Genomic DNA, 26,464 nt, shown 5'->3' with positions numbered 1-26,464 from the left:
AGGGGAGAAGGTGAGAGATCTTTCAGACCATCTGCCTATGAAACAGATACGCAAGAATGGGAAACTGAGTAAAATCTCCTGAGACTTCTGTGCGGATCTTGGACAGTTTGACAAGACCAGTGGGCACCCGTGGGGGAGTTCTGAAAAATCCCTGGACGAGGCTTCTGGGCTGTCACTTCCATGCTCCCTGTTTAGCTGAGGACATTTTTTAGAAAATACCTGCATGAAAACTGGTGAATGGTTTCAGAGTACAGAAGCTGGGGAGCCTTATCAATGATATGCTCCCTAGCCCAGTGATACAGTCTGTGGCTCAGTCTCTCTCCCTCCCTCCCCACCCTCCCATCCTTCCTTCCTCCTAACTAAAAGTTTGCTTATATAGTTGGTTTGTTTGGGGAACCTACTTTTGGTTTTGTTGATTTTTCTATTTTTTTAAAATTTCTTTCTCATTTACTTTGCAGTAATCTTTATTATTTTTCTTCCTCTTGTAAGCATTGGGTTTAGTTTTCTTGTTTTATTTCCTGAAGTTGTAAAGTTAAGTTGCTGATTTGAGATTTTTTTTTCTGAGCATTTATAGCTCTGTTTCTTCCTGAACCCTGTTTTCTCTGCATCCCCAGGGCTTTTGTTGTGTTGTGTTTTCATTTTTGTCTTTAAAAACTGTAATGGCCCTTGTGATTTCTTCTTTGAGGCAGTGACTAGATATTTAAGTGGTATTTAATTCACACAAAATTAGGAATTTTCTAGTTTTTTTCATCTGTTACTGATTTGTAGCTTAATCCTGCTGTGGAGACATATGCTTTGTGGTAAATTTTTTATGAAAAATATTTTTTATTAAGTTATTCTAGTTTGACAATAGTATTAAGTCGTGATTTTATAGTTGTGGCGTTCCAACACCAGACGCTGTACCAGTGTTTCACGATCCTTCCAACATTGACTCACCCTCCCTTCCCCCTCCTCATCGTATCTATTTTTACAAAATCGATTCAGATTTAATGCATGCCCTAAAATATCCTGGACATTGTCTAACGTGCCCTTGGGAAGAATATTTCTGTTGTTGTGGGGGGTGAGTTTTCTAGATATCAGTTGGTTCAAGTATTCAGCTTTCTTACTTATATTTCTCTGTTTATTTTATCTATTAGTAAGGGTGACATTGCATAGTCATCTTAATCGCTTTGAACTTATTTTTTCTCCCTATCAATACTTTGAAATTTGGGGGTTTGAGGGGTACACCCAGCAGTGCTCAGTACTTAATCCTGGCTCTGCACTCAGGGATCACGCCTGGCAGGACTCGGGGGCCCTATAGGGTACTTGAGGGTCATTCCTCTGTGTTGGCCATGTACAAGGCAATTGCCCTATCTGATGTACCCCTCTCAGTACTTTTATATTATTATGTATTTTGCTTTATAGAAACCGAGCTGCTATGCTTATATAAACATAATGCTACCCAAGCTGCTATGTTTACATAAACATAATGCTACCATTAGCTAAGACCGTCATCCTGTCACATTTCTCTTGTTTTTTCTTGTCTGTTGAAATAGTTAAGATACAGTGTTCAGTTTGGGGGAGGCCTTTCCTGCAGTGCCTGGGGATTCACATACTTGGCCTGACTCTGGGAGCCTGAAAGTTTGATGCTTAACCTACAGTGGTGGCCCTTGTCATTCCTGTGGTTCTGGGCATTGAAACTGACCCTCCTCAGGTTCCTCTCTTCAGGTTGCTCCCTGACCTCTCTTGGCAATTTCAAATTCTAGGACAATAACACTATATTTTTCACAAGATCTCCAGATCTTATTTATCTCCTTGTTGGAATTTTGAACAATTTTGCCCTCCAACAGCCTTTCTCTAATTTCCCATCTCCCCAACCCTTGGGGCCATTATCATACTTCCAGTGATTATAATTCAGCTTTTGTAGATTACACATGTAATAGGCTTTGTGTAGTATTTCTTTCCCAGTCTGTCTCACAGAGCATCTGTACATGAAAAGATGAGCACCATCACTGGCCATCAGGGAAATGCAAATTGAAACCACAGAGATTCTACCTCATAGCTGGTAGGATGGTAGGATGGTGAAAGGATGATAGACACAATGGAATATTTTTCAACCATGAGAAACTGGAAATCCTGCAATTAGAATTATGTATGTGATCATCTGATCCATATTGTCATTCAGTGTGACTGACAAATTATTTGCATATTTTGATACTTGTGAATACAGCTGCAGTGAACATGAAGATGTAGGTATCTCATTGGGATGCCAATGTCAGTTTCTTTGATGTACACCCAGAAATGGGCTTTCCAAATCAGTGGCTAGCTCCATTTTTAAAGCTTTTGAGCCATGGTCATGTTTTCAGTGGTTGATGTATCAGTTAATTGCCATATGACTTCCATTTTCTGTACTTTATCACCAATCTTTTTGAGAGTATATTTTATGTTTTGTTTACTTTATTATTTATTTATTTGTTTTTTGTGCCACACTCAGCAGTGCTCAGGGCTTTCCTGGCTCTGTGCTCAGGGATGACTCCTGACAAAACTCAGGGGACCATCTAAGGGTGCCAGGGATTGAACTGGGTCAGCTACAGGCAAGGCAAGCACTTTACCTGCTGTACTAGTGTTCTGGCCTCTGTATTTTTTTTTTTAGCTTTTTGGGTCACACCCAGCAATGCTCAGGGGTTACTCATGTCTCTGCACTCCTGGAATTACTACTGGCGGTGCATAGGAGACCATATGGGATGCTGGAGACTTGAACCTGGGTCAGCCATGTGCAAAGCAAACACCCTACCCACTGTACTATTGCTCCAGCCTCTGGCCCCTGTATTTTTTAAAATAAAAGTTATCCTACCAGGTACGAGGTGGTATCTTTTGGTTTCAACTTGCAACATTTACTTGGCAGCCAGTAATGTTGAGCATCTTCTTCTTTTTTTTTTTTTTTGGTTTTTGGGTCACACCCGGCGATGCACAGGGGGTTACTCCTGGCTCTTCACTCAGGAATTACCCCTGGCGGTACTCAGGGGACCATACGGGATGCTGGGATTAGAACCCGGGTCGGCCGTGTGCAAGGCAAACGCCCTACCCGCTGTGCTATTGCTCCAGCCCTGAGCATCTTCTTATATACTGTGACCATTTGCATATGTCCTTTGGAAAAACGTGCATTCAGATCCTCTGTCATTTTAGTGACCTGGCAAACTGTATGTAGAGGTGAGGGGGCCCCCTCCCTGTGACTCTTGGCCGTCTGGACTACGGTTTCTGTGCAGGGTCCTGAGGATGTGGTGCTGCTCAGGCCCTGCGGTTTTGGGGATTTGGGAGGCCAGAGGCCTGCAGCTGTGCTTGGTGATCTGTAGAACTACACCTGGCAGTTCTGGGGGACCATGAGATGACAGGGACCAAATCAGGGTCTACACATCTAATTGCGTGCATCTTAATTCCTACATACCTCTGGTTCTTTTGGACATTTTAATTGATTAGTTGCGTTTAATTGATTAGTTAGGTACTTATATTTTAGATATGATGTCCCTGTCCAGATACATGACTGTCATTAAAATTTAACACGTACATCTTACCCAAGCATCACTAAGTATTATCCTCTGAATCCTATTGGAGCTTGATATACATTGTCTCAGTTTTTACTCAAGTTATATTTTATAATTTAAATTTTTTTAAAAAGCTGTATTGAGGTAAATTTTACTCATTATAAAATTCACCCATTGAAGGGCACAGTCGGTCTACAATCGCCATCACAATCAATTGCTCTGCATTTTAATCATGCTGTAATGAAGCCATATACTCACTTGCAGTTACCTTCCATGTGCTCACACCACACAGCCGGTTCTCCACAATTACTAATATATCTCCTGTCATAAAATTGACTATTTTCAAGTTCCATATAAATGTAGCCAGACAATATATACTTTTTGTTATTTGCATCATCTTTAGCACTGTGCTTAGGTTTATCCGTGAGTTATTCTGTGCCAACACTTTATTTCTTTTAGTTTATAAATGCTATTCTAGTTTTGGATGCAACACAGTTCCATTTTCTTTTATAAGTTTATGATTTTTTTATTTTTCCCCCCAACTCTATGCTTAGGGGTCATCCCTGGTGGTGCTTGGGGGATTCTGTGCTGGGGGTCAAGCCTGGGACCCCTACATGCAAAGTCTGTGCTTCAGACACTGTTGGACTCTCTGTCTGACCCCTGGAAATACATTTTTATTTCTCTTCGGTATATTTGTAGGAGTGGCATAGTTGGGTCATGTGTAGTTCTAGGTTTAGCATCATGAGGATGTGGCAAGCTACTTTGCAAAGAAGACACACCACTTTATATTTTCACTGGGAATGTTATGAGGGTTCCAGTCTCTTCATGTCCTCACACATGCATATTACCAGCTATTTTATTGATTATGGTCATTTTCGTGGGTGAAATTGTAAGGGATAATGATAATTTTGTTTATTCAGAAATTAAAGGCCAAGGGAAAGAAACCTGAATTTTTTTTAAAAAGACCAATCAGTTGTTAAACATTGTAACATAAGAGCAGCCAACAAGGACTCTATACATGTCAGTACAAGCATAAGAAGAATAAGCAAGTTTTGTGGAAAATGAAACTTGTATTCATGTTATACATTTGATGGAGATATTTCAGGAAAGAGAAAAAATGAGATAATTCCCTTGAGGGAGAGAAGCAATCCTAAAATCTTCAGTAATAGAATGCCTACATCAAAGTGACTTTACCCAGAAGGAGTATTTGGTAAATATATACATGTGTATAAAATTAAAATATATATACATATATATTTAAAAATCATGTAAGGACAAGGAATGCTGGAGAAGGATAAAGGATGAAAAATAAACAGAAATTTTCCTTTTCAAAAATGAGATTATGATAATGGATATGGTAATGGAAATGAGGCCCGGAGAAATGTATTTAGCTAAGTAGAAACCATAAAAGACATCACATTATATGGGAGGTTTATTCAGGAATTATCTCCAAGAAAACAGATAGAGTTCCACTCTTCTTTCAAATAAAAATAACCAATGCACCACAAGTAAGAGTGATTGCGAGAAGTTTGTTACAGTTTAGTTAACCGAATGCTCCTCATCCAATTTATCCAAGTAGGTTTTTTTTCATCAATATCCTATTTCACTTTTTTATTGAGCAGTGTTCCTTTGTATTGTTATAGCACAATTTGTTTATGCTTGCACATATTGAGAGAAATGAATTGTTAATCTTTTGTCAATTTTGAATAATGCTTCCATGAACAACAGTCCTATTTGTATAGTTTTTGTGCAAATGTAAGTATAAGTTTTCATTTTTCTGGGATAGACACCTGGGGAGGATTGCTGGATTGTGTGGCTGATGTATATTTATCTTTATAGCGAATGCTACTGTTTTTGAGAATGACAGCATTATTATGCATTATACTGGCAAAGCGTAGAGGCTTCGGTAGTTCCACAGTCTCATTGCTTGGTCTTGCCTATATTTTTAATTTTAGAGGTTGTAAAAGGCATGTGTTGAGTATCATCAGTACTTTAGTTTTTATTTCCCTAATGGCTAATAACATTGAATATCTTTTCATGTGCTTATAAATCATACAAATATATTTTTGTCTGAAATGTCTTCGCACATCATTTGGTACATTTTTAGTGGGTTGTTATTACAGAGTTTCGAATGTGTTTTTATACAACTGGATATGTTTTCAGTAGATATCTGATGTGAAAATATCTCCTCACAGTCTTTAACTTGTTTTATCATTCCTTTTTAACAGTGTATTTTATGGAACAAAAGATTTTCCTTTATACAATCAAGTTTTCTTTTTTTAGTAAATTATGATTTGAATGTCATGTCTAAGAACTCTGCTCAACTCAAGACCACATAAGCTTATTTTTCCCTAAAAATTTCACATTTTCACCTTGTATATTTAGATCTGTGATCATTTCGGTTATTTTTGGTTTATTATTGAGCTATATGTCAAGATCTTTTTATTTTGCATGTAGACAGGTATCTAATTATTGCAGCTTTCCGCGTCAGAGTGTTATTTCTCAATTGAAAGACTTTTGCAAGTTTATGGCAGGTCTGGAATAAACGTACCTCTCTTTACCCTATCCATACCATCTGATCCCATCTCTTGCGGCTGGATGAAGTTCCTGGGAAGCTGTTTGATGCTGATGAGAGTGAGTGTGAGCAGTTCTGTCAGGGAGAATGGGACCAGTGCAATGCACTACGTACAGATGCTTGGATTTTTGCCATTTTTGCATGAGTGTCTGAACCTGTGTCTCCTTCTAAATTCCTCTGCTTCCCACTGTGTGGGAAAAGAACTTAAACGTAAGAGAAATCAGGGTTGGTTTCCACCTTAAAAAAAAAAATTCCACCTCCTCTGTTTCCTTTATTCATCCAACCAGTCCCAAGAAGTCCCACAGCACCTACGCTGACATTAGCAAAACCTGTCAGGAGTTGGTGGAAACTGCACGAGCTCCAACTCCAAAGAAGTGTCTTCCTCTGCGTGTGGTGGGGTTCGGCTTCCACAAAAGCCGTGAGAAACCACATTGCTTCGCCTCTCTCAGGCCCGCTTAGCACACGGTGCTGTGGGTAGTGCAAATGGACGTTTTCTGGCCAGAGGATGGGAAAGTCAAGTCGAGGAAAAGCTCAGGGTACTCGAAAGGAGCTGGGAAGGAACCTCCTTCAGGAAGAGGGAAAGAATTTCATGCACTTAGATGTGAACAGCTGGGATCAGGTCCGAGCTGCGTAAGTGAGATCCTGATTCTTGTTAGCAGGCCAGAAAATTCAAAAGCTGAGCGAATGGGTAGAATGCTGCCAAGATACAGACTGAAATTGCAGGACATCCTCAAAAAAAATGCATTGCAATATTTTGGGTACATTGTAACCACATTCTAAAAATAGCTGAAGCACCTCAACAGAAAAACTACTATCCTCTGCTGGATATAAATAAGGTCTCAATCCATTTTTGAAGATATACAGCTCAAGAGAGCATCAGAGGATAGGGAGCAGGAGTAAAGAGAACGCTGATGGAAGTAGGCCATTTAAAAACATTTTATATTTTATGGAGGTTTTCAAAACTGTATATGTTTAGGGGAGCAACTTTATATCTCTTCAAAATGCATCATTACATTTTTTTTAAATCAAGTCAAGCACTATAACATTTATTACTTTAAGAAAAACTTGTGGGCTGGAGCGATAGCACAGCCGGTAGGGCGTTTGCCTTGCACGCAGCTGACCCGGGTTCAATTCCTCCGTCCCTCTCGGAGAGCCCGGCCAGCTACTGAGAAATCCTGCCCTCACGGCAGAGCTTGGCAAGCTACCCGTGGTGTATTCGATATGCCAAAATCAGTAACAACAAGTCTCACAATGGAGACGTTACTGCTGACCGCTCGAGCAAATCGATGAACAACGGGACAACAGTGCTCGGTGCTAAGAAAAACTTGTATCACAACTGGATCAATTATCTATACATATGATGAAAAAGGTGGCTTTGACTAAACAGGAATTGCAGGAGGAAAGGAGAAACAGTGAAGGAACTAAAAGATAGGATAGGAATTGTTCGATACTTTAGAAAAGGCAGTTGATAACAATTGAAGAACAGTCAGAAAGTAATCAAAGGTGGGACTGAAGAGATAGTGCCATGGGTAAGGTACTTCTCTTGCATGCAGCAAGCTCAGATTTGATCTCCAGCACCCCGTTTGGACCCCTGAGTATAGACCAGGAGGAAGCCCTGAGCCCCATTTGAGTATGGCCCAGAGGCACGGGGCTTCTACATTACCTACTTCTACTTCTTATTTTCTTATTTTTCCCCCCCCAAAGCCTATTTTACAGCATAACCTTATAGTCCTTTGTGCTACTTGTATTGAATTGTTTTTAATATTCCCTAAATGAGAATACTTAACGAGTGCCATGGTGTCTCACATAGACATCTTTTCTAAAATGACCATCTTATGAAAGTTAAAATCAAATTATTGAAATTATGAAAACACCTTTCCCGAAGTTCCTAATGCTTTCATTCATTGTCCTTGTGGGCCCTGAGCTTGCTTTTATACATTCCTTTCCTTTTCTCCCAGCCCCCCCCAACCCCCCCCAGTTCCTTTTTTTTTTTAAATTTTTAAATTTATTTATTTTTAATTAGAGAATCACCGTGAGGGTACAGTTACAGATTTATACACTTTTGTGCTTATACTTCCCTCATACAACCCCAGTTCCTTTTTAAGAAATATCTGAAAAGGTATTAAACCTTTTAGAGTTTCTGGCATTATAACTAAGTTTAATTTTAAAATGAGAAGCCCCACCTCCTCATCACACACACACATCTAACACTGCCACCGTCACGAGTATCTCTGTACCCAGGAGCAATGAAAGCCACTGCAATAGAAAGACGTTGAAAATAAAGCAATGAAAATGCTTTTTTTTTTTTTTCCTCTGGAAACCCAGCCATAAAGCCAGATTAAAGGCCGTTTGATATTACCCACTGGTCTTTGACTTAATGCATCAGGCCAAAGTGAACTGTAACAGACAAGCCCAGCAATCCTAATGTCTTTATATAATAAAAATTTATTTTACCCTCAAACTCAAGTGGGAGAGGAGAGCTGGAGACGGGTAAGGGGAGAGGGGGGCGATTCTGGGTACTTTTCCATGGAGGAATTTTAGGTGATGGACGAGCTGTCACACCTCAGCCATCTTCCGTCCTTGAAGGCTCCTGTTTTCTTTCTTTCTTTCTTTCTTTTTTTTTTTTTTTTTTTTTGCTTTTTGGGTCACACCTGGCGACGCACAGGAGTTAGTCCTGGCTCTGCACTCAGGAATTACTCCTGGCGGTGCTCAGGGGACCATGTGGGATACTGGGAATGGAACCCGGGTCGGCCTTGTGCAAGGCAAATGCCCTACCCGCTGTGCTATTGCTCCAGCCCCCGGCTCCTGTTTTCTGATTAAGTCTTTTCAGAGTCTCTTGGTGACTTTTAAGGGGTTACCAAAAAAGTCTAACTTTTCAAAAGCAATAAATAAATTTATCAAGGGATTTTGTACATTTGCATGCCTTTTCATAGATATTCTTAATGTACTGGATTTTGTTTTTATGTAGATTTTTGGGGATTTGTTTCTATGTTTTTGTCTTTGGACCACATTCATCAGTGCTCAGGGCTTACTACTGGCTCTGCTCAGGGATCACTTCTGGCGGGGATCAGGGTGCCGGGGATTAACTCAGGTTGGCTACATGCAAGGAAAGTGCCCTCCCCCTGTATTATTTTCCTGGCACCCCTCTCCATTACTCCCCCACCACCATCACACACACACACTGCTTGTTGTTTAATGGAATATTCTTAATAAATTGGATTTTGTTTTTTTGTAATTTTGTTTTGCTTTGTTGGGGGGCAAAACTTGTCAGTGCTCAGGGCTTACTCCTGGCTCTATGCTCAGGGATCACTCTTGGTGGGTCTTGGGGGGACATATGGGGTACCAGGCCCTGTCATATGCAGGACAAATGATCTACCCATTGCACTATCACTCTGGTGCCTGTATGCAGATTTAAACAAAAAAGGAATCAAGACATTTAGTGATACATAGGAGCCCTGGGGTTCCCCTCCTGTCAACTCTTAGCTACCAGGGCTGGAATTTCAGTAAAAAGGTCTGAGGCTACAGGCTGTGTGGACACCACGGTGTTGGACATTAACTGTGCCACCCGAGTGGTGCCAGGGGGATGCTAGTGCAGGGGGAACTGTGGGAGCCTGGGATCTACCCAGGGTCTGCTGCATGCAAGGTTGGTGCCTTAATTCTATCTCTGGCCCCAGAACTATAACTTTTATTGGCAACATAATTTATTAAAAACTTAACAAAGTATTATGTTTACATAAGGATAATAACAGCTAAAAAGACCGTCAAATCCAAACAAATTACAATATTTTCCAGTCAATTAAAATAATCAGTTCCATTCATTTGCAAAAGCTTAATGACCATGAGTATATGCCAATAACTGAAATATAATTTACTGGGCTCTTAATAGTCATTGGAGATGACTGGTGTGTTGTTAGAATGATTTCTTAAACTATTTTATTGATTGCTCCAGCTAATTTTATATCAATGTAATATCTGTAGTGCTCATCGAATATGATGTATTATGGAAAGCATTTGTTGTGAACTACTATAGAGGAGATGGATGAAAATGTCCTCTATAAGGTGAAAGTACGAAACTTGTGCAGTTTTTTAATATGGGCTTCTGCTCTGCTGTAAAGTTTTTTTTTTCTGAAGTCATAGATTTAGGTCAGAAAAACTTAAATTTTTTGTTTTTATTGTTGTAGGGCCACACGGGGCTGGAGATGCAATCTGAGCATTGCACACACAGAGCCCATGCTCTGCCACTTAGTTGTATCTTTGGCTCCCTGGTTCCTTGATTGTTTTTGTAAACTTTTTTGAAGTAGTGTTTAGTTACAGCATTGTATAGATTTTAGTTATGTATCACTGAAAATCAACTTATATTACCTTTACGTACACATGTGTGCACAGACACACTACATTAAGTTTGCCAAAACCAATTCTGTCCTTCAGTTTTAAATTATTCCATTTGTCCAAGTTATTTATGTACTTTACTCTTCCACTTCTAGTCATTTGATGATTTATTTATTTTTTCTTTTTTTTTTTGGGTCACACCCGGTGATGCACAAGGGTTACTCCTGGCTCATGCACTCAGGAGTCACTCCTGGTGGTGCTCAGGGGACCATATGGGATGCTGGGAATTGAACCCGGGTCGGCTGCGCGCAAAGCAAACACCCTACCTGCTGTGCTATCGCTCCAGCCCTGATGACTTCTTAGATTAAAGAACTAGTTGGTCTTATAGTTGAAAATGTTGCTTTATTCGGTCCAGATGCTTATTCTCTCTATATTTACTTCACTAATTATGATGACCTTGAGGTCTGTGCATGTTGCATATGGAAAGATATCACCCATTCTTAAAATAGCTGAATTTCAGTAATAAATATATATGTGTGTGCATATATATAAACATACATACATAACATACACACATATGTCTCATATCTGTTCATTTGTCAATTGATGGCACTTAGATTGTTTCCAGTTCTGGCTGTTATAAATAATATAATAGTGTGGTCAACTTGGAAATACATATATTTCTCTGACTTTCTGTCACAGGAAGAGGTGATTTCTGTCCTTTTGATTTGCATTTCTTTGCAATTGGAGATGATGAGCAAAGGCCTTTCTGTGTGTGCTTTGGTCATCTCCCTCTATTTCTTCTTTGAAGAAGTGACTAGATCTGTCCATTTTTAAATTGGGTTGTTTGTTTTATTGTTAGATTTCATAAGTTCTTTGTGCATTTTGCTTAATAACCTTTTTTTGACATGTGTGAAAATATTTTTTTCTGTTCAATAGCATCTTTTCAATATAATTGTTTTTCTCAATGTGCAGAAATTCTTTAGTTTGATGTAGTCGCGTTTGTTACTTTTACGTTTGTTTCCCTTTAGCTTTGAGTTCTCTACACATCTCTGTGACTGATGTTGAGAAATGTATTGCCTATCTCTGTTTCTATGTATTTTATGATGCCAGCCAGATCTTACATGCACAGCTTTAGTAAATTTTGTGTTAACTTTTTGGTATGCTGTTAAATATTGAGCAGTTTACATTCTTCTGCATGTGGCTGTCCTGTTCACCGAAAACTGTCTAACAGATTTTTTTTTCTTTAGGATGTATATTTGGGTCTTTTCCAATAAATTACAGCTACACATATGTTTGGTTTTAGTTGGGAGCTCTCTTTTCTGTTTCATCGATCTGTGTCTCTATTTTAGTACCACTTTAATTGCTACCACTTTATAGTATAATTTGAAGTCTGGGAGTGCAAGACTATTCCCCCCCTCAATATTGCTCTATTTTCAGTGTTTTTTAGTTCCAAATAACTCATGATTTTTGGTTCTCTTTCTGTAAAGGATGTCATTTATATTTTCATACAATAGCATTGTAACTGTATATTACTATAGGTTATATGGCCTTTTAAAAGAATGTCACTTATTCCAATCCATGGATTTTCTTTCCAGCTTTTTGTGTATTTTTTTCATTAAAAGAATGAAAACTATCACTTAAAAATTAATCTTCTTTACTGAATATAAATCATGTAACTTTTTTTGCTGGGGAATATTGGGAATTACAGAAATAAAAATATACTTAAGTACTTTAGTTGCTTTAATTAAAAAGTATAAAATAACTTTTGTTATTGTAATTCAGGCATTTTAGAATGGTTTACTGCATTCATGAGTTTAGTTTTGACATAATAAGTTTGATTTTCTTTACTTTTGGGGAGGCAGGGGGCACACCTGATGATGCTCAGGGCTTCATTCATGGATCATTCATTCATTCATGGATCATTTCTGGTGGGGCTCAGGGGACCATGTGGATTGCCAGGATCGAACTTGGGTCATCCATGTGCAAAGCAAGAGCCCTACCTACTGTAATATCTTTCCAGTTAGGCTTATTATTTCTATCTCTCACATTAAAATTCTTAAAGTGGGCTACTCAGATGACACTCAAAGTACCTAGTTTCAGCACTATATCTTAATGGTTATAATGTTAACCTGAGCAAGGCAGTCTCAGCACTTGGGAATAATTTAAACTGAAACAGGGTTTCTCAGCACTACTGGAGGATGGACTGGAAACTCCCCTACCCCCCCCCCCCCACATCATACATGTTTTTTTTTATTCTTTTGAAGGAATAGGGAGTGTTGACTTATTACTAGATATTTCCCAGCATCTTCCTAAATGTCCACTCAATGTTGACATCTAAATAGTCTGGCAGATGTTCCTAAATTTATTAGGTCTACCACTGCTTTTCAGGAAAAAAAAAAAACAAGCTTAGCACTCTCCACCATGTCCCCACCCCCGGAAATTGAACAAACAGAAAAACAGAAAGCATCCCCCTAGCAACAGGAGGCTGCTACTCTCTTCCTATCACCCCTGACCCCCACAGTTGTGTTCCGGCATCCCTCAGTGATAGCAGTATCTCTCGCTTTGCTATGAAAGAGTGCTAAGTCAAGCTTTTCAGGAAGAGCAAAACTGTCCCGCTGGAGAACCACCAGTGGTTTTCTAAAGATATTATTCCTTAGGTTGGGTATTTCAAAGCTGATATTTCAGCAAGTAGAGACTTCGGCTGATTCTAGGTAACAGGAAGAGAGAAACAGAGCAGCATTAACTAGTGTCTTAGAAAGATGCTTTAAAGAACACGTACAGAGTTTGAGCTCCCCTCTAAATGAAATTCTCATAGCTCTGAGTTATCAGCCATTCCACTCTGATGAGTGTTTAATTAGGGGTGATGCACTGTTAAAGTTGCCCTGGGAGTTTCTTTTCTGGGAGAGAATTTGAACTAAATAATCTCTGAGATTTCTTCTAATAATTAGATGCTCTCATTTGGCCAGATCGAAGGACATAGATCTGAAATTCATTCCGGATGAGGTCAAAGTTAAAGCCATGAGAAAAACTGCACTGAGCAAAAGGAAAAATATCAGTGTGGTGGTATAAGCTTTAAGGATATCTTTAAGGATACCCATAACTTAAAAGAGGGATCAGTAATTAATTATCTTCCCTCTCTTCACATTAGAGTATGCCCTGAAGAAGAAAATTCACTGGAATAAAATATTCAGAAGGAGTTTTGTCTAGCTGGTACTATGACTTGAGGTTTGAAAATTGGTTGTTAAGAGAATAAATCTTTTCTAAAAAGACATGGTGACAGACATATCCTTGATTATGTTCAATATTGCCTAAAGTTTAAATCATTAATAGTAACATCTTTTTGGTTGTGGTGGAGCAAAGCATGTTCCCTTGTTCCCTAGCACTGAATTTTATCCAGATCCTAGTGTTAGTGTTTGCATTAGTTTACAAGTCAGATACCAGGTTATGAGACGATGAGAACCTTGACTTGAGAATGGCTACATTGGTGACAGGACAAACCAGACTGGTGATTGATAGAATGGGTGACACTGTCCTCTAGGGGGCCACTGGGATGGCAGGTTAGGCAATTGTCGCTTTGATTGGATTGGGGGCAGGGGTCCTCTCTGTTGGTTCACTTAAAGAAGGTAAAATTTGGGCTGGTGGGCAACATCATTTGAGTGTTTTTTTTTTTTCCTGCAAAAGCAGTAGTAGTCCAAATGAGTTGGGGACTTCTGATCTGGAGGAAGTTACAGGGCCAATCAAGTAGGGTTCTTAATTTTATTTTTTTGAGGAAATATGTATGGTCTTTGAACATTTATTAGAAATGTAAATTAAAATGAAATAGAAAGAAAGGGTTCATAAATATTAGGAGGAAAGCTAATGTTGCAGGGATGGATAGATAGTTCAGGGATAGCTTGCCTTGCATGCAGCCAGACCCAAGTTCGGTTCTCAGCACCACATCTGGTCTCCCAGACCCTGCCAGGGCTGAGTCATGAGCACAGAATCAGGAATCAGCCCTGAGCACAGCCGATGGATGTGCCCCTCTGCTCCCCATAATAATGATACAAAAAACGAAGTAGTTTAAAAGGTTAGTGGTTGTGTTAGAAAATGTTAGGACTTGTGACTTTCACTCCTTTTATCTGCTTTCTTGATGCTGCAGAGAGGATTAGAGACTGGATATGATATGGAAATACAACTGTTGTGAATTGGCAAACAAGCTCCTAATGTGAGACAATAGATTTAGAAACAGCTAGGCTTTTAAAGTTGCATTAGAATTTCTGCTCTGTTACTTCCTCAGTATGACTGCTGTAGAAGCGGCTCACTTTGGACTCTGAGCATCGGATTCATCTTTTGTGAAATAAGAATGTTATATCATATCTCAGAGTGCTCTTAGAAAACTTACCTTAGCAACACTGAGAACTATCTGACAGGGTATTGGAAATGTGTTCACACTAAGTGGATAGGCATGGAATTGCTATCAGCATTAGCATCAAAAGGTAGTCTACGATCTTCTCTTTGAGTGAAATGGGAAATAAAATACACTAAATGTCTGCCGAGAGTGGAACAGTCAGAAATTGCACTCTTATGAGTGAATCATTGACAAATATAAGGTTTATCAATTAAGGATGGAGCCTACTTAGTTCTGGTAGTGCTAAGTGAATTTAGTCGTAGTCCAGGTCTGCTTCTGGGTGGACAGAGCAAAAGGAGAGAAAATAAACAGTGGTACGGGTTTGGGATTGATGAATCAGAGCCAGTAAAACTGTTATTTTGAGATTTGTCAAACCAAGTTACTACTGACGGCATATCATGTATTATCAAACCTTCTTGCATATTATGTCTCATATGTATGGTCATATGTGTAAATATTATAACTGAATTCTTTCTTTTTCATTACTTTTTTTGGGGGGGTGCTATATTTGCTATGCTCAGAGCTTAATACTGGTTCTGTGCCAGGGATCACTTCTAGTGCTCCTTGGGGCACCGTACGTGGTGCCAAGGTCGGAACCTGGGTAGAATGAGTGCAACACAAATGCCCTACCAACTGTACTATCACTCTGCCCCCCTGATTGATTTACTTATTTAAACATCAATATAATCCAGGTTTTTTCAACTTAAAGATGGCTGGAGCGATAGCACAGTGGGTAGGGCGTTTGCCTTGCAACACGGCCAGCCCGAGTTCGATTCCTCCATCTCTCTCGAAGAGCCCGGCAAGCTATCTATGGCGTATTTGATATGCCAAAAACAGTAACAACAAGTCTTACGATGGAGAGGATACTGGTGCCCGATCGAGCAAATCAGTGAACAATGGGATGACAGTGCTACAATGCCGTGCTAAATATGACTGGTATTTTTTTTTTAATTTTTTATTGAGTCACCATGTGGAAAGTTACAAAGTTTTCAGGTTTAAATCTCAGTTATACAATGCTCGAATACTCATCCCTTCACCAGTGCTCATATTCCACCACCAAGAATCCCAGTATAGCTCCACCCCACCCCCCACACCCCAACCCCCCCACGCCCCAAGGCCCCCCACCCTTAGCCCCCCCCCGCCTGTGTAACTAATAAATTTCACTTTACTTTCACTTTGATTGCATACAATATTTCAACAAAACTCACTATTATTGTTTGGAGAGTCTCTCCCCTAAAGTCAGACCTGCTGAAAAGGAAGCATTAGATAATTTGTTTTCCATTGCTGAGGATGAAGAGGTATGAGGTCGAGTGACCACTTAGCGGCCTCTCGGTTTTGGGTTTCTGTATTTTAGTATTTTAGTAACTAAGTCCAGAGAGATATCTGCCAGAAGTTGCATCGTTGCCAACTTGTACTTCTCAGTTCCATTATATTCCACATATGAGTGCAATCTTTCTATGTCTGTCTCTTTCTTTCTGACTCATTTCACTCAACATGATACTTTCCATGTTGATCCATTTATATGCAAATTTCATGACTTCATGTTTTCTGACAGCTACATAGTATTCCATTGTGTAGATGTACCAGAGTTTCTTTAACCAATGACTGGTATTTTGGACTGGGAAATTCTTTTTGTTGGGGGTGAGCTCTCCTACATTGCAGGTATTTATATGCACCCCTGGATTCTTTCACTAGCCACAATTGCACCTCCTACCCATTGTGATCATGAAAAAATGTCTTCAAACATAACTCTTTGTTTGGGAGGAGAGAATCTTCAGTTAAGGCCACTGGATTAGTTTCATAGCTAAATTAGCTGACAACAAAGTCAAGTGAATGAACACACCTTGGTGTTTGAATTTATAAATTTGCTGTGTCATCAACTCAGCAATTCTACATAGGTTTCTGTTGCCTCATAAATACAGTGCAGTTTGAATTTTAAATTCCTACTGACATAAAAAGAAATCTTAAAGATCAAATATAGTGTATAGAAAGAAATCACACTCTTGCACTGTCATCCCACTGTTTATCGATTTGGTCGAGCAGGCAGCAATAACTTCTCCATTATGAGACTTGTTGTTACTGTTTTTGGCATATCAAATAGGGTAGCTTGCCAGGTTCTGCCGTGTGGGTGGGATACTCTTTAAAGATTGTTGGGCTCTCTGAGAAGGACAGAGGAATCGAACCCAGGTTGGCCACATGCAAGGCAAATGCCCTACCCGCTGTGCTATCGCTCCAGTCCTAGAAAGAAATATAAATAATATTAGCTGTCTACTTTGATTTTACTTCTGAGATTAAATAACAGTTAATGTGTCATTTTTATGTGTTATCATCCAGAGTTCTACTTCTCTATAATTCATCAACTATATATTTAATTATTTAATCACTTCATCTTAAGTGTTAAGGAAAATTATTTGTTCTATATTTCAGTTGTTTTTTATCCTTATTACTGGTGGCTGCTGTGGTATGGAAGATCAAGCAAACGTGTTGGGCTTCTCGTCGAAGAGAGGTATTAGTGATATTTGATCTTTTGTTTAAAGACGTGAACAATGTGGGTTTCTGTTGCTTAATTAACATGCCACTTTCAAAGACGTATTTTCCAGTTAATCTTACATATCAAAATTGAACAAATAAGTATAGCACTGTTTAGGCTCTAGAACATCTTTTATCACTGCCATTTTTGACACTATGTAGAAGCATAGGTTAATTGCCATGTTTTAAAATGTGTTTGGATTTGTCGATGAATTTAAGTATTAATCTTGTTGATTAGTAAGTAACACATAATCTCTTTAATTTGGGTAGTTATTCAACCACAGAACTGTTTGTATAACAGTTGCAATTTAGGGGATAAATATTATTTTTATTTTTAGTTTCTAGAAGGTTTCTTTTGAAACCTGTTTTATCCATTGTGTGATTACTTCTGATCCAAGAAGATGTGGAGTATGCCTAAATTTGATACATTTCCACATAAAAATTAATCACAAATGTTTCTAGCAATCTTAAAATTGTGAACAAAACAGTAGTATTTTAAAAGAACAAGTATATAAATTTATTAGTTCTTTATATACTAGTAAATTGAAATCAACCAAAGAATACAATCTGAGGAACAGAAATATATAGTAGATTTATATTTCTACTATCATGAGGAAGAGGTTTTCTACTTTTATTAGTATTTTGTTAGCATTAATATAGTGTTTTAGTAATAATAATAGTATCACTGTTACATTTTCTAGTATGTTTTATTTGTTTATATGTGAAATTTTACTTAGCAATATAATTCCTTACTTTATTTGTTTCCAGATAAAAATGTCAGATTTAGAGGTATTTAAGAACAATTCAGAATATTCTAAGTGTCAGAATTAGTGAATTACTTGGGCTCTTAATTTTTTTTCTGTTTTCAAATGTCCAGCAGAGCTCAGAGCTTACCTTCAGTATATTTGCAAATGTGACACCACTTCCTTGCTAGTAAATTATTCCTTCTAACCCTCAGCACCTGTCTGGCTTTCATCTCTATAAGTCCAGTATAATACCAGTGTGAAATTACTTGGTATGACCTTATTATAAAAGTAATCCAATTGAAAAGGAGCTCATTAAATACAAATATTTGGCAAGAAGCAGAATTCTGTGTGGAGATAAATGCTCTTCTCTACATGTTGGACAATCTGTTAAGTGAAATGATAGATTCAGGAAGGGGGAAAAAAAGTGAATGACTGGTGGTAGAAAGGTGTTCCATAATGGAGTCTAGCCACAGAACAATTTATATCTGATCATTAGAGAAGCAGGATCAATCAGGCAGTTTAGATTACCATGTTATTATTCTAGCAATGTTTAAATGTGTGATTTCTAAAGATTATGAAATACACTTATGTAAACTCAGCCTTGTGAAAATATCAGTGTGCATCTCTGTGTTAACTGACTTCTAAATATTGGTAAATTGTATTTTCCTTCAACTAAAATGAAGGAATTATCCTACAGAGTCAATTCCCAGTTTGAGGTTTAGACAGATTGAGGAATGTTTTTGTATAATAACTGAATTTTAGAATGGTAAATAGTTACTTGAGAAAGCTAATGTGTGCAGTTCATTTGCTTACAAACCTTCATACTTCTCAAAAGACACATTGCTTAGGTTGATACTATATCACATAGGTATATAATCTAAAGTTCTGATAGATTGGTATTACTTCAGTTTTTAACTTACAAATTGAGTTTGTTTGTCTCTTGATTGGACATAATAGTCTTGGAAGATATATGTTACACGTGGAGAGAAGAGAGAAAGATAAAGTGAGGGATGTATTGGAGATACTGGTTCAGTTCTAATCTACGCTCCTAAGTATTATTATGTCCTGGTGATATTTCCTTAGGCCAATGGCTTCTGAGATAATGAATTTTTCTGCTGAAGAATTTAGTCATGTTTGCATTTAGTTTGCCACCTCTTCTAAAATACAGTATCTGTCTTATCCAAATTGGTGAAGATTTATTTGTACTTCAGGGTTTGTACTGGTGTGATAACACATAGTTTGAAGAGGAATGAAAACATCCCTATAACACGCATCACACATTAAAAATGTTTTGGGGCCAGAGAGATGCTATAGCAGGTAGGTGTGTAATCACCAAGCGACTAGGAATCCTGTGGCTCTCTCTCGCCTCCTGCGTTCCATGATCTCTTGGTGGCCTGCATGCAGTGGTCTTGCACCACTTCCCCACCTGGGGCAGCTGATGCCGTGGGTGGAATAAGGAGAAAATGAGGGCCAGGCTAGTGAGTGATCAATTGCCATTCATTCCATTCTCCCCACGCGCCTGTTCCAATCTCACTAAACCCTTCATGCCCGTCTCTTCCTATTTCCCTAGCTCATCTCTCCGCTCTTGGACTCGCTGCCTTGGTCTCTCTCTCTCTCTCTCTCTCTCTCTCTCTCTCTCTCTCTTTTTCTCTCTCTCTTTCTCTCTCTCACCAATTCCCAGCATTGGGGGTAGCAACCACCCTGAGGTCCAGTAGCAGGATCAACATTTCAAAATCCTACCTGCTTGCCTGCAGGAAGGAGATAAAGCTTAAGGTCAAAATCCCACCTAGGATTTTTTTTTCTTTCCTTAGTCCAATAATCATTTAAACATTCATCTTAATTTTACTTCTTACTAATATTAATCATTTTGTGTGGATACAGTAAGAGATACATTAAGCTTGCAAGATGGCTCTCCTGGGGGCATCTCGCTATAGATCTCAGACTCCAGTGCTCAGACTAGATTAGTCTTTCCTAAGTCTAGCAGGTTCCTAATATAGTGTTACTTCTTGGATCATGACAAGATTTGTCCATAACTATGCCCTTAACTTATTATTGAGTATTGTGGCACTTTGACCTGGCCCATTTCGATGCCAGGGTAGCTCACAGCTTGCCCTGGGTCCATTCCGTCCCTCGTTGGGACCCTGATTTGGGGGTGCTAGGAACTAAGGACAACTGAGTTGAGAAAGCAGATGCCCAGGAGTAAATATTATTAGAGTCAATCAACTCCCAAGTTACAAAGCATAATGTTAACTGTCTTCCTGTCTCCATACAGAAAGGACATTGCTTGAAGGTAAACTATGCAAAAGACACTAACTTACAATACAAGTTCAGAATCCTTAGAAAGATATGATCTTACAAGCTAACAGAATCTGATTAGGGAAAAGGTGATTAACTGGTTGGGAAGGAGGATGCAGAGAAGAGTTTACAGATAAACAAAGGAATGGGAGTGACTCCGAGCACTGAGCACTGTGATGGTTATAACCCGATAAACCTAAGTTCCCTGCAGCAAGGCTGAAAGGACAAACCCAATGTTATCCTACACAGTGCTAATGTGAGTATGTTACTTTGTCAGAGACATGAAGACATCTGTTATTGTAAATCTCAGAAAAAACTGATGGGTAGAATGATAATTTATGGGAAATTAAAAATGGGGGCTGGAGAGATAGTGCAGGGGTGGAGGCACTTGCCTTCTACGCTCAAGACCCCTGTCAACCCCTGGCACCTCTTGGTCTCCCAAGCCCCAGAGTGACCTCCTCAGCCCCCAAACTGGGAGTTCTTCCCTAGTACCGCTGGGCGTGGCCCAATACCTTTCCCTGACAAATTCAAAGGATTCTTCCAAGAAGTTCTGTAATTTTATTATAGAAATTGTTCTAGTTGTTTTATAAATATAGACTTTTGAATAAAATAATCTTTAGATTTTTAATTTTTCTATACACATTGCTTATTTTGTTATTGATTGATTGATCTATTTCTTTCTGTTTGGGTTCAGAGTCACAGCTTGCAATGATCAATGCTTACTTCTAGCTCTTTGCTCAGGGATCACTCCTGGTGGTCCTTACGTGGTGCCCGGGATCCCACTTGGGTCAGGAACTCACAGGGCAAGTGCCTTAATGTATATCCAGCCCCAGCACATCACTTCTTAAAAAGCTATCTGAAATTTTGTTTTCTCCTAAAGTAAATGACAGTGTTTTGTAGTATAATTTTCACATCAGAGTCCATTATCAATGTTAAGCCTTTTAAATAACCCCTTGAGATGTTAGGTGCTCTTAAAAACAAAAAAAAAATGAAACTATAGAAAGGCCCCAGTTTTAACATTGCTTCTTAATGTAGGAGTCCCAAGCTCATTTGCATAATGACTACTAAAAATACGAACATTTTTTTTGTACCCAGTGAATGGAAACAATAAGAGAATCCTGATCAATGGAAATATTATAAAACACTAAAAAGATGAGTTCATTTTTGTAGCTGGTGCTTATTACAGAGATACAGGAAACATTTAGTTTCAAAGACACATTCCACTTTAGATAGTGATTACATTATAAACACATTCATTAGGAGCCAGTATATATTGAAAGGATTCGCTTGAAATATAGTTGTGCTTAACAATCTTCACTTTTAAACTGAAATATGGGCTTTAAATAGGTATCACAAGGCACAAATTTATCAAAATATTATTATGCTTAGTAATGAAGATGTTTAGTTTTATATTTGATTTACAAGAGTAAAAAACTCATGCATATCTTATATTTACAATAATTTGATTTTTTTTATCTGGAAACATTTCTTCCAACATATTTGGAGTGTCTTGATATGCCTTCCCTATACTATGCTTCTGTTAAAAACCTATCAGCTTGTGTATAAAGTAACAAATCCTAGAGCCAATGGGTTATTTTTGTATCAACTTGATATTAGTATTTGAATGATTACAGCAGTGCTTGTACCAGCAATATTTTCCTAAGTATCTTCAACTTCAGTTCTTTAAAGTTTAAAAATCAGGGCCAGAGAGATAAATTGAAGGGTTGAATGCAGGCTCTGCGTGGAGGAGCCCCGAATTTGGTCTCCATTATGATATTCCATGTCTCCCAAACACCACTGTATATATCCCCCAAACACCCGCTTAGGGGTAACCCTGAACACCACCAGGTGTGACCCCAAGGAAGACAAAAAGTTAAAATATACATATTAACACATACATTATTGGAAGGCCAGAGCAGTAGGACAGTGGGTAGCAGTAGAACTGACCCGAGTTCAATCCTCGGCATCCCATATAGTCCCTGGGACCCTGTCAGTAGTGGTTCCTGAGTTCAGAGCCAGGAGTAACCCCGAGAACAGCCAGGTGTGGCCCACCTGAGCTCCCAGAGATATATATGTCTTTAAATTAGGAGAGATACACGATCTATGACCTCTCTTTCTTAGTAGAATATTCTTTTCCAATGTTTAAAGAATGCTATAAACAGGGGCTGGAGCAATAGCACAGCAGGTAGGGCATTTGCCTTGCATGCGGCTGACCCGGGTTTGATTCCCAGCATCCCATATGGCCCCTTGAGCACCGCCAGGAGTAATTTATGAATGCATGAGCCAGGAGTAACCCCTGTGCAATGCTGGGTGTGACCCCAAAAGAAAAAAAAAGTGCTATAAACGTTGCCTGATATATGGCAATGTCCAGTGGGTCACTGGCATATTGCTCATGATGCTCCTTTCCCCTGCCCACTTAATCAGTATATTAAATTTAGCATCGTCCAATTAAAGTAATGTCAGCTAAAACCCTCTTAATAAGCTAAACCCCTTAAATAGAATTTAAGTAGCTGTAAGCATCAACGTTGTTTTCTAGAGCCATATGCGTTTTAGTCTCTCCCTCCTATTTCTAGCTATTTCATCAAGGAAAAGCCCCAAATAAATAATACCAGTGAGTTATACTTTACCAAATATTTGTCATGATTGAATAATTAATGATAAAATACCACTAAGTTTTTACTGAGTTTGCTTCTTCATACTTATTAATTCAATGATTTTTCCAACATGGGTTACTCCACCTCTTTTTCAATATTTCATTTATTTAGAGAGAGGGTAGTTGGCATAGAGTAAGGAGAATAATGATAAAATATTATGTTTTTGTAGAGAATTTAAGGTGAATTAAAATCCACATGCAGTTTATTGCAGAATTTCTTAGTACTTTAAGAATATTGAATATTTTACTATTAAACAAAGCTTTATTCGAACTTCTTTTTAATCTTTGATTTGGGGAGGGTCACCCTTGATAGTATTCAGAGTTCAGTGGGTGCTCAGGGGATCATGAAGAGCTAGGGATCCAAGCTTCCCTACCGCTAGCAGACTGAGCTCTCTCTGACCCTAAACATGTTCTTTTTTGTGTTTTTAAAAAATATACATTTGAAGAAATAATTATTAAATTGTATACATATTGGCCAAAGAGGTTGGCAGGAGTTCTGGTGTCTGTGTTGTAGAGAGCCGACCCCCTTTCTATGCCGCACCACGTCTGGTTCCCCGAGCACCCCCAGCAGCGACCATACCCGAGCATGGAACCAGGAGTAAGATTTGAGTATAGCCGGGTGTGGTCCAGAAAGAACAAAAATTGTCTTTGCTATACAAATGAGTGTTTATATTTGCAGTTAGTAACCCCTCAGTATTAACTTATTTTGTTTGTCATTTACTCTTATGAAATTTAAAATAAAAGGGTTACCATGGTTTTTCTCCCATTATCCTATCCGGCTAGAAATTTGGATGTATAGCATACCTTATTTATATTTTCAGTGGTTTGAAATGTTAGCATAAATCAGTGCTGAGCGAAAATACAGCTGGTAGGGAGTTTGTCTTGCACGCGGCTGGACTGGATTTGATCCCCAGCATCCCATATGGTTCCCTGAGCACTACCAGGAGTAATTCCTGATCACGGAGCCAGGAGTAAGCCCTGAGCATTGCTGGGTGTGACCCATAAACAAAACAAAACAAAAACAAAAACTAAACAAACAAAAACCAAGTTAGCATAAGCATACGTAGACTTTCCTAGTCAAATATCTGTGGGAGTATGCGATTAAAACATGATTCTCACCTCGTGACCTGAGCATCAGAGTTTTTATAGACATTTTGCTCTGTTTTGCTGTCGAAGGGGTTTGAGGAGTGGTGCATGTCATCATCAGAGGAGGAGGAACGGTGGGAGCCAGGGAGAGGACTTGAGGGTCAAGGCCGGTACCTGTGTGCCTGAGATCCCACCTTCAACCTCCGCTCGTGCTCCGTAGCACTGCCAGGCCTGTCTGGAGAGTCTCCCCCCACAAACACGAATATAGGAAATAATAATTTCAACTTGCCTGTGAGATCCCAAATTCACAAAAGTTCTTTGGCTCATACAAAGATAGCCTGAGTTTGAATAAGTTTGTTTCATTGACAGCTTATAATTTAGCATTCCTGTTTCTATGTGCATGTGTATGATAGATATGCTGATTTTATTCAGCATTTTGAGACCATTATCTCTATTTGTATAACATTCAAAAGAGCGAGACAATGCCAATTAATTCTGTCACAACGCTCTCTTGGGAAAAGTGTTTGTTTGGGGGCTGGATATAATTCAGTGGGCTAGCGTGTGTGCTTTGCATGCCAGAGGCTTGGGTTTGATTCCCAGGATCCCATGATCCCCTGAGCACCACCTTTCAAGACCACCAAGCATCAGGTCTGGAATAGCCCCATTCACAGGGGTCGGGTATGGCCCTAAACCTCTTGAAACTTTATTTAGGGAACAAAGAGATAACTAAGTATTTAGATTCAATCTCTCGCACCCCATGGGCCTGTCAGCATTGACGGGTGCTGTTCTGGAGTTCCCTGGTGCCACTAGGACGGCTCTGATGGCCCCTGAATAGAGCTAAGTTACCTTAGTGGTGTCCAGTGTCACCAAGCTCAAGCACCCTTGCCTGCTCCGACCCTCCGCCTGTCTGGACAGTACTGCACCCAGCCCCGGAGCACACTGGCAGTCCCTTGCACTTTATTTTGTACAAATTAAAGAGACTCAGAGAATTAGGTCTTGATTTTATTTTCTGTCATTCACATCTACACGTTTTCAGGAAAGCAGAGCACAGTCAGTTGGTTGGGATTTTGCTAAAACTTGCGCACGTTCCTAGTTCGATTTTTTTTCATAAATAGCTTTTCTTTTGTACTCGGGTCAAACATTTCGCTTGATTCACAAAGTATCTCAGAGTAGAATAATCGAGTTTGTGTCTGTGCAGCCATGACAGCTATAGCACAAATGCCATCTGGCGAGCAGCGTCTGTATGAAGTCATTGACTGTAAGATATCAGATTTCAGAGATAATAAAATGTGTCTTAGAATCAGTAAAATATGGTGGGACTTGTCAGAGAAGGTTTTTAGTCCTAAATGAGTTAATGTGTGCTAAGTGCTCATCTGTCTTACTTCCACAAATGTTAGCTGTTATTATTGTTGTGATTATATAATATAAAGAGTGATCATTATAATATGCATTAGTATTAGTAACAACGGCTCACCCGTATCTTAAATTCTTTCTCCACTGTGATTCTCTAGTGATTCTCAGTTCAGTTGGCCTTTTAGAACCACCTGTAACTCTTAAAATATAAATTTATATAACCCTGTGTTTTACTCCTCTATTCCACCCCCTGTAAATCATTATTCTTTGGGGCTTAGTTTCCTGTGTCTGTTTTTAAAGACGGCTGTTGATTCCAATATGCATCACGGATGCTGAAACTCTACTTTGGTTTCCACTCCTGGAGGGACAGAGGGTTTTCAGCAGGGAAGCAATGTGACTAATCCCTCTTAACTGATAATTCTGCAGCAGTGTTAAGAACGGACTATGTGTAGGCAGTGGCGGATCCCAGGAGACTCATTAGGTCATTAAGAAGTTACTACGATAAGTTGGTAAGAGACAATAGTGACTTATGTTCATGAGAAAGCAGGGGAGGTGGTTTTATCATATGCCTGTTTTGAAGATACTAGGAATAGGTGGACAAGAAGGTGTAAAACAGGGACGAGAAATATTAGTGTGTAGGTGTTTGTCTTGCATGCAGCCGAACTGGGTTAGATCCTCATTTGGCCACGATGCATGGAGCACTGCAAGTTGTAGCCCCCAGGCCCCAACATAAGTAAGGCAGTAATCCAAGAATCATGCCAAGGTGCTTTTTGCTTTTTTTTCTTGAGGTACTATAACATAAAGTTGCTATCAGGATAGGTTATGGAGTTGATTGCAACTTCAGTTGGTGTGGAGGGAGGGGATCTAGCTTGGGACGGATTATGTGTGAGATGTCTACTAGATGTTCAAGTAAGCCAGGCATTGAGTGTCATGAGGAAATGGACATGAGCAGGGGAGATAAGTGTGGAAGTCTCATGCGACAGGCTA

The 26,464-nt window shown here is 39.1% G+C and overlaps 1 protein-coding gene across 1 annotated transcript in view; it reads left to right on the top strand.

Moving 5' to 3' along the window:
• ATRNL1 (attractin like 1) overlaps positions 1-26,464 on the top strand; it is a 749,151-nt gene that overhangs the window by 299,010 nt on the left and 423,677 nt on the right. Inside the window, exon 26 of the mRNA XM_055118743.1 lies at positions 17,243-17,321. Coding sequence (XP_054974718.1) covers positions 17,243-17,321 — 79 coding nt within the window. The remainder of the gene's footprint in view (positions 1-17,242; positions 17,322-26,464) is intronic.

The sequence above is a fragment of the Sorex araneus genome, chromosome 11 (assembly GCF_027595985.1).
Source record: "Sorex araneus isolate mSorAra2 chromosome 11, mSorAra2.pri, whole genome shotgun sequence".
NCBI classification, from domain to species: domain Eukaryota; kingdom Metazoa; phylum Chordata; class Mammalia; order Eulipotyphla; family Soricidae; genus Sorex; species Sorex araneus.
The sequence above is the reverse complement of the archived record's forward strand: the minus strand, read 5'-3'. Positions and strand labels throughout refer to the sequence as shown.